The 9546-nt window shown below is 51.3% G+C and overlaps 1 protein-coding gene across 1 annotated transcript; it reads right to left on the reverse strand.

The window, feature by feature from the left end:
- Positions 1-4007: 4007 nt before the first annotated feature.
- On the reverse strand, positions 4008-7629 carry LOC307202700 (anionic trypsin-like; the record flags this gene model as incomplete). Its single annotated transcript, XM_079952865.1, has 5 exons — positions 4008-4185; positions 5207-5346; positions 5722-5975; positions 6208-6310; positions 7620-7629. The coding sequence occupies 5 exons, from the start codon at positions 7627-7629 to the stop codon at positions 4036-4038; spliced, it is 657 nt and encodes a 218-aa protein (XP_079808991.1). The 3' UTR covers positions 4008-4035.
- Between the last annotated feature and the right edge of the window lie 1917 nt (positions 7630-9546).

Genomic DNA, 9546 nt, shown 5'->3' on the forward strand with positions numbered 1-9546 from the left:
CGCCCTTGGGCACCTATGAGTATAGGGTTATGCCCTTCGGTTTACAAAATGGCTCCCACTGCTTCCAAGCCTTCATGCATCACGTGTTAGCGGGGCTCCTCTACAAGAAGTGCGTCTGCTTCCTGGACGACATTCTGATCTTCTCGGAATCGCAGGAGGCTCACGAGAGAGATGTCAAGGAAGTCCTGCAAAGACTACAGGAGCACAGGCTTTACGCCAAACTGGAGAAATGCCAGTTTGACATGACGGAGGTGGATTTCCTGGGCTACAAGCTGTCCGACAAGGGAATCGCATGGACAGCGCCAAGGTACGATCAGTACTGGACTGGAAAAGCCCGCGCAATCGGAAGGAGGTCCAGAGGTTTGTCGGCTTTGCTAACTTTTATCGCAAGTTCATCAAGGGTTTCGCTATGCAGACGGCGGCCATCACGGACACCCTCAGCTCCAAGAAGAAGAAGTTCATCTGGACGGAGCAGGCGGAGCAGTCTTTTCAGAAACTCAAGCGTCTTTTCGCTTCCGAGGAACAACTGCTGCATGTGAACCCCAGCAAACCCATGAGGGTGGAGACGGATGCCTCCGACAGAGCCGTGGGGGCAGTCCTGTTGCAGCAAGACCCGCAAGGGGATTGGAGGCAGTGTGTTTTCTACTCCAGGAAACTCAGCAAGTCGGAGCAGAACTACACCATCTGGGACAGAGAGTTGCTGGCCATTCATGCAGCATTCAAGGCGTGGCGGCACTTCCTCATCGGAGCCAAACACACGGTGCAAGTTCGCACGGACCATAAGAACCTGGAGTACTGGCGCACGGCGCGGTTCCTGAACCAGAGACACATCCGCTGGGCAGAGTTCTTTGCGGATTTTGACTTCAGGATGGAATATATCCCCGGAGACAACAACATCATGGCTGATGCGCTATCCAGGAAGCCGCAGTATCTGGAGGAAGCAGCACCGGTAGCGGCCAAACACATTTTCGCACCCAAGGCGTGGGCATGCGCTTCAGCCACCGTAGACCTGGAAGCGATACGACGCGAGCTGCGAACAGATTCCTTCGCGCGCTCCAAGATGGAGGAGGTGCGCAGCGGCACGGCGAAGGACGACGAGTTCCAGATACGCGACGGACTGCTCCTCCGCAAGGGGGCCATCTACGTACCGGGAGATGAACTCCGCGCGACAGTACTGCAACAGCTACACGACGCACCCAGCGCCGGACATTTCGGCAAGGAAAAGACGGTGGAATTAGTAGCCAGAGACTTTTGGTGGCCCAAGATGCGGGGAGAAGTCGCGGATTACGTCACGAGGTGCGACACATGCCAAAGGGCCAAACCAGTACACAGACCGCCGGCGGGACTGTTAGAACCGCTACAGACCCCGTCCCAACCGTGGGAGAGGGTGGCCTTGGACTTTGTCACTGACCTGCCCAGCTCGAGGGGCAAAACAGCAGTACTCGTGGTAGTCGACATGTTCACCAAGATGGCGCACTTCATTCCTTGTGCGAAGGTGGCCACAGTGGAACAGACAGCCAAGCTGTTCATAGACCACGTGTTCAAGGTGCACGGCCTGCCACGGTCTATCCTTTCCGACCGGGGGCGCCAGTTCATCTCGAGTTTCTGGCGGAAGCTGATGGGAATCCTGAACGTCAAGGTCAACCTAGCGTCGGCAAGACACCCGCAGACCAACGGACAAGCGGAGAGGGTCAACGCCATCATGCAGCAGTACCTGAGATGCTACGCTAACCAGCAGCCCTCGACTTGGGTGGACTACCTGCCCCTGGCCGAGTTTGCCTACAACAACACACAACACGTGTCCACGGGGGTGACACCGTTTTTCGCCAACAACGGGCGACATCCCAGGACCTTCCCGGGCTTAGAGAAAGAGGGGGAGGGGGAGCTGCAGGGAGCAGAGGCATTGGCAGAGGAGTTACAGGAGGTCCATGAACAGCTCCGTAGACAGTTAGACCTAGCAAAACACGCATACAAGGTGCAAGCAGACAAACACAGAAGAGTGGGGGAGGACATACAGGTAGGGGACTGGGTCTGGTTAGCGGCCCAGGCAGTGCCGGCCAGATCCTTAGCTAAGAAGAAGCTAGGACACAAGCAGCTGGGCCCTTACCTAGTCGAGGCACAGATCAACCCAGTGGCTTTCCGTTTGACACTACCGGAGGGTTCCAGAATGCACCCGGTCTTTCATAGATCGGTGCTAATGCCCTACAAGGCACCTCACAGGTTTCAGGAGCCAGGGACGGCTCCCAGTCCGCTTAGTGACGCACCCAGGACAGGGGGGTCGCCGAGGGCGGGGCCACTCAACGAGGTGACGGAGATTTTGGACTCGAGATGGGGGGAAGAGGGGGTCGAATATCTCATCGCAAGGGAAGGTGCCCCGGCCAGCGCCAACAGCTGGGTGCCGTACTATGCGGTGGAGGAGCACTACCTCAAAGACGAGTTCCACGCACTCTTCCCACACAGGCCCATGCCGGAGGATTATTTTGACGAATATCTTTTCACCCCCACACTCTCAACCAGTACGTTTCAGGGGTTCTCCTCGGCTGAGGAGACGGTTCCAGAGACTACCTCGCCGGAGGGGTCGGTCTCAGACTTGGGTGCGGAAGGCTCTTATTGGTGGGACACTCAACCCGAGGAGGAGTGGCGCAGGGGACTGCTCAGAGGGCCCTGGCACGCAGACTCCCCAGAGGAAATGGGGGAACAAGGGGGCATGGACGGGTTGGGGGAGGATCCTGGGTTCGAGCACGCCGGCAACGAGATGGAAGCGGAGGAGAGCGACGTCGATGTACCCGTCACGGACTGGCAGCATGCCAGGGGGAAAGACCGGTATCCGGCATGCACCCCCACAGCATTGGAGCACCCGGAACCCACGCCAGAAGAGAGGGAGGGGGGAAGGGGGGCTTCGAGGGGGGGATGGATGTCAGGGACTCAGCGGGAGCGCAGGGAGGAGAAGAGATGGAGAGTGAGGGGGAGCAATCCGAGGGCAGCGTAGGAGAATATGACAGCAGCCCGAGAGATTCCATGAGCCTCTCCAGCGAATCGGAAGATTCACAGAAGGGGGTGCCGATGGGCAGGGCAAGGGGCGAGCCAAGGGGGACACCCCAGAAGCAAGGGGCCAGCGGGGACTCCCAGAGCAGCAGTTGGAAATCAGGACCAGCTTTCCCACCAGAGCGCAGTGGGGGGGAGGAGTTCCAGGTGTCAGAGCCCACATATGCACCACCAGTGAGAGAAGATGAGTCAGGGTTGACCACGCCTCCATCGGAGAGCGAGTTAACGGTCAAGAGGAAAGTTGCAGGCTGGGCGCGCGCGCCAAGTTCAAAGGTACAGGCGAGCGGCACAGAAGGTAGCCCGGATAGGGAACCAGGTCCTAAAGCCTGCCGGAAGGAGGGGCAAGAATCGTCAGGGTCAGCGTCAGAGGAGTCCAGGAAAGATGAGACCCTAGCGGGCAGGAGGGCCCAGTGGAGAAAGGAACTTAGGAAGAGGTGGAGCAAGGCGAGGATCTTAAACTGGTGTGGAAGGGGAGGAGACTCAGACGGGACTTCGCCGGTCTAAGGTCGGGACGTAGAGCTGCACGCTGCGGCTTTGAAATGGAGACTGAATCTCAATAAAGACTTTTGTACATAACTACAGCCTAGCGTTGGTCCTCTGTGAGCTGGGACCTGGAGGTAGCTCTGACAACAAGCAATAAGCTGATGTTTTGTCTGTTGGCCAGGTTTGTGGAGGAATAAAATATAGTTAATATATTCCCTCACCTACATGGTAAAACCTAACCAACATCTACCATAATGTGAAATCAAGCCATTCCAGGAGGTGTGCCGGAAGCTGAGGAGTGAGGGAGCAAATCATTTGATTCTGCTCCCTTGCCTCAGCCATGACCCCTCTGGTGGTGGGCAGACTGGGGGGTGGACTTCCTAGAAGCCTTCTCTTCCATAGTAACCAGGCCTGTATAGTCATTGCATTGCTGGTGGTGCCAGATCACAGGGTCTTTCTCAGAGCAGCAAGATACTAGGTCAGAGCTCAATCTGGCTTTACTGCTCTTCAGTTGTTGGCAATTGTGTAGTGGATCCAGTCTTCAAAGATGCAGACCTTGGTGTACAGCCCCAACCAGTTCTCTTCACTGCAGCTTTTCTTCCAGGATAGCAGTCCTTGGAGGGCTTCTTCACACACAAGGGGGCTGCCCACATCTCCCTAAGACACAGACAACAGCTTTGGGACTCTCCAGGGGACAGGATCAAATCATGGCAATTTCTCACTGTCGTTATTTGAACTCTCAGGCCCCGGAGCACTGCCTGCAGCAGGAGAGAGGGAGCTGTGTGAGGCTTTCCCCAGCCACAAGTACCTCCTGAGTGGTCCCAAGAGGTTGGCTCTTGCAGTTGGAGAATTTCCCTTTTCGTTGGGGTGGGTGTGCGCTTGCGCTTACAGCCCCTCTGGCCCTCTCAAGAATGTGGGAATGACATAAATGCTATTTAACTTTGATATGGGGAGGATTTGGCACATGGCTTTTTATTGTACTTTTCAAATATATTATGCTTTGTTGTTTAGTTCTGGTTAATGTCTGGCCAGTAAGCTACTAGCCTGCCTATGGAGAATGCTTGTGCTTGTGAGTGATTTGGTTGGAGACAGCTCTAGTCTGAAGGGAAGCATTCATCTATATGGTGTGTGTGGATACATATAATTAGACCATGTTACTGAACTCAAAGTCAGGGACACCTATACAACCTTACCTCCCACCAAAATGTACAGGCTCAGGGGGCCACCAAAACCATACCTCTCACCTATGGCTTGGAGTGGCTAGGAGCACACATGCCCATCTGGGAGGCCAGGCAAGGCATGCAGGCTCCTCTAGGCACCCATCTCATCAGCCCTGCAGGACCATCTCCCAGGTTGGCCAGTGGTGCTATTGGAACTGTGAGTGGAGTGCCAAGTGGCGCTTGGATAGAAGAAAGATAGAGACAGCAGGTGAGAGTTGCAGGAAGAGAGGGAGGGAGAGAGGAAGAAGAGCAGTCCTGATGGTCATAGAGAAAATCACAGGCAGAGCATGAAAGGTGACAAAAAGCAAACTTTTGGAGTTTCTGGTCCATGGTCTCTCCCAGCTTCACATGTACTGATACAGCTTCTGGCCAAGATCACAAGGGAGTCAAGGTATGCCTCTGCTTGTCTGCCCCCCCCCCCATCACTGGACTTGCCAGTAAAAAGAGAAGAGCCTCACCTTGCAGGCATCTTGGCTGCTGTTCAGCTGTCCAGCACAAAGCATCCATTCAGTGAACCGTCCTGGGTAGACATTGTTGCACGTGGCATCAGATGTGACTGGAAGGTAGGAGCACTGCAGAAGGTTGTCTGTTCCATCAGCTGTAAGCCCAAAATATGTTGATCCTGAGCAGCTACCTGGGGCAAGGCAGGAGGGAGACTCTTATGCTCAGGCCTCACCCCTCTCTCCTTGAGCTCTTTCTGCTTCAAGGGGGCACTGCCACCTGTCATGAATCTATCATAGAACAATGTATTGTTGGTGCCTCCCTCCCATTTGCCGTTCATCTACCCTTCCCTTTTTTGCATGGTGTCATTTATCCCATGCATCACTATGGAACTTCAGTGCCCCCTTGCGTGTCCCCACCACAATCCCCCAAGACCACGAAGAGGGCCATCTTCCAGCAGCCCCCTGCTCCAGTCTGTCACAGTTGTTGCTGGTCCTGGTTAGTCTCTCAGCACCACCCTCTCTGTACTCACAGTTGCTGCTGATCCATTCTGAAGCCAGGCACTGGGTCCCAGCTATGGCACATTGGCTGGGCAAACTAATGGGCTGCACTAGCTCACCCAGGACAGCTGGTTGTGCAAGCTTGATGAGCATGATGTCATAGTCCAGTGTGTAGTTGTTGAACTGCTTATGAGGGACCAGCTTGGCAGCAGCAATGACCTGTTGCTTCTCCTTAGGAAGAGTCTCAGGGACTTGTAGGCGAAGCCAGACCTCCATGTGGTCTGGGCTGCTGGAAGAAGAGCAGGTGGGTTAATAGTGTTCTCCCTAGAGTTTTTCTGCCTCAGCCTGGGTTGAAAGATTCCTTGCTCACCCTCAAGGATTCTTGTGGGCAGGCAGTCAAATGCACAAGTTGCCCTCCTATTTCAAATGAGAACAGAGCAGCCAACAACAGAGAATGGACTTTATTCCCTGTGGGAGACAGATTGTGTGCAAAGGGTGTGAAGCAGGCTTATACCCACCTCTTGCTGCACTGAGCTGAGGACAACACCCATTCTTGGCTGATGAGGGCCCCACTGCAGACATGGTGCACTGACTGGAGGGAGACTTGCCACGGCACAGAATCTTGCCAACCAACTTCTCAGCAGCTGCAACAGCTCAATATATAATTGGTAGAGGTAAAAATCAAGACTTTTTTTTTTTTTAATGATATTTATTAAGTTTCACAAAATATAACAAACTTCGAAACAACAAACAACAAACATCAGAAATACAAACAATATCAAAAATCATAAGAAAAAAAACATAAAAAAGATTCAACATAATAATAAAAGAAACATTAAAAGAAAACTCTGGTTCATTCTAATAGTCTTCAAAACCTTATTTTCCTTGCTTCCTCCCGCCTTCCCTTCTTGTATTCCACTTTAAAAAGTTTTTTCAGCAAGCTCATTCATATTCGTTTTATCCTTTATCTTTCCCTTTATACTCTTCCTTATCCTAATCACTGGAACCCCATCATTTCGTTTACACTGCCCTTAGCACTCATAGATTTTACAATGATTTTGTAGATAAACTTTGAACTTCTTCCAGTCTTCTTCCACCAACTCTTCTCCTTGATCTCGGATTCTGCCGGTCATTTCTGCCAATTCCATATAGTCTATTACTTGTATCTGCCATTCTTCCAGGGTGGGTAGGTCTTGTGTCTTCCAGTGTTTTGCGATGAGTATTCTTGCTGCTGCAGTAGCATACATAAAAAAGGTTCTATCCTTCTTTAACACCAATTGGCCGACCATGCCCAGGAGAAAGGCCTCTGGTTTCTTTAGGAAAGTGTATTTAAATACCTTTTTCATTTCATTATAAATCATCTCCCAGAAAGCCTTGATCCTTGGGCACGTCCACCAAAGGTGAAAGAATGTACCTTCAATCTCTTTACATTTCCAGCATTTATTATCGGGCAAATGATAGATTTTTGCGAGCTTGACTGGGGTCATGTACCACCTATACATCATTTTCATAATATTCTCTCTTAAGGCATTACATGCCGTAAATTTCAAACCGGTGGTCCACAACCGTTCCCAGTCAGCGAACATAATATTATGACCAATATCTTGTGCCCATTTTATCATAGCAGATTTGACCGTTTCAAGACTTTTTCAATGGTTAGGAACATGCTAAAATGCAATGTGGCCTTGTGAACTCAGGAAATGGTATCCAGCCTATCCCATGACATCTGTCAGCCAGACTACGGTAGCTAGATGAGGGCACTGCATGCAATCTCTTCCTGCTAGTAAACAAAGGCTCAACTTTTTGCCACCATATCCTGCTTTCCAACTCCATCTCCCTGCATAGGAATCCTTTGAATTACTGGTCTCATATTGCAAGTAAGTGTGGCTGGCAACTGTTCCTGATTAATTTCTGCCAGAGTTCTACATACCATCACCCATACTGCTAAAATAAAAGCCACAGTTTTAAACCACAGGAAAGATCATAATGTATTATTATAGACTATTGTATAGTAACTATAACAAGTAACTATATAGAACACTGCTAGTTTGCCCCATGTAATAGTGACATTTCCTCTTTGTACAATCAGCCCAAATAATTGACTGCTTTTGATTATTCTGATATGAGCTGTTAATTTATTTTCTTACAACCATATATATGTACTGTATATATGTATTATTATATATGAGAATAAAATCAGCATGAAAACATCATTAAAATGCCAATAAATGCTAATTAGTTAACAGAGTTGAGATTCCTGCATTGCAGGGGATTGAACTAGATGACCCTAGGGGTCCCTTCCAACTCTACAATACTATGAAAGAAGATTCATGTTACAAAGGCTTCTCTAAACATTAAAGTTTTCAAAAGATGTCTGAAGGGAGGGATGGCTCTTGGTGGCAGGGAGTGGGGCTGAGAGACTTCAGAGAAGTGTGACTGGCCCAAGGTCACGCAGCAGCTGCATGTGGAGGAGCGGAGACGCGAACCCGGTTCCCCAGATTACGAGACTACCGCTCTTAACCACTACACCACACTGGCTCTCAGTCTTTTATATGGAAGATGCCTGATGCATATGGGGGCCTGGAAAACTTTGCCTGTAGCATTCCCAAATGCCAGCTTAATAACTAAGAGAGCAAAGTCCCTGAAACATACCAGAACTGCTTTGTTATCTTTCCACAAAATAAATACAACTATATAACACCTGTTGGTTGGATGCCACCCACAATCTCTGCTGAGGTTTGGCAAGATTCCAGGGGAGTCCCTGTTGTAGCTTTAAGAAATATGATATATTGACATATCTACACCTGAATTTGGATGGAAGGAGTCCAGATCTAACAACGTGGTCATCCAAGAGGGGTTTGTTCCCCACAGCAGTGCAGCAATGGAGTCCAAGTGTGCTGATCCCGGGGGGAAGGTTACCGTAGGAGTAGTCGAAGTCCGGTCCTGGGTCACTAGCCTGGAATCAGTCCACAAGGAGCGGGGCGAGGTCCAAAACGGGAAGCCGGGCGGGGACAGGAGCACTGGAGAGTCAGGTCTGGGTCCAAGCAGGAACAGGAACTCAACAATGACGTTGCTCCCACAACCTGGGACCGGGCCGACTGGCCTTTATCTGTTCTGAGGCCAGGGGCGGTCCCGGCCTCCAGGAGACCCGCCTCTCTTGGCCTTAAGGCGAGCACTCCTCCTGGGAGCAACCAGTTCCCTTCGCCTCTCTGCCCTGAGTCTCTGCAGTTCAGGAGAGGCTAAAGGGTTACTGGGCCCAGGGGGAGACTCACCTGCAGGCACTGAGTCCTCAACCACCTCTGGAGCCAGAGTGGGATCACCTGGTGCCTGCTCCTGAGGATCCGACACAGGTGCAGGCGCTTCAGCATCAAGGCCCTGCCCCAATTCAGCCGGCCCTGGAGGCGGGGACTCCTGTGCAGGCTGGGATTCCTCTGGTTCAGCCTCTGAATCGGAATCCCAGGCCATCACACCAAGGCATCTCTCCCAGCCTCCCTTCAGCCATCCTGCCAAAATGGTTCTCTCCTTTGTTCTCAGCCCCCAGCTCTACATATGACATCATGCTCTGCTACCCCGGTAACCTTCCAAATCTCCTGTCTCTGTTTGTACATCTGGGCAGGGGGGAAGGACAGTTCTCTTGCATTACCAATGGCCCTCAGTGACCCTGCATCACTTCTTAGTAGCCCTAGCGTAGCCAGGTTGTTTTGCATAAGCTTGCCCATAATTCGTCTGCAGTTTGTATTTTCCCTTCATATTCCAAATGGATGCTTTATTTGAGATTCCTGCATTGCAAGGGGTTGGACAATAACCCTATGAATCAAAACCCTATCATTTATTATTTTCTTGGGGTTGGGGGGGTT

The sequence above is a fragment of the Podarcis cretensis genome (genome assembly GCF_951804945.1).
Source record: "Podarcis cretensis genome assembly, chromosome: 14".
NCBI lineage: Eukaryota > Metazoa > Chordata > Lepidosauria > Squamata > Lacertidae > Podarcis > Podarcis cretensis.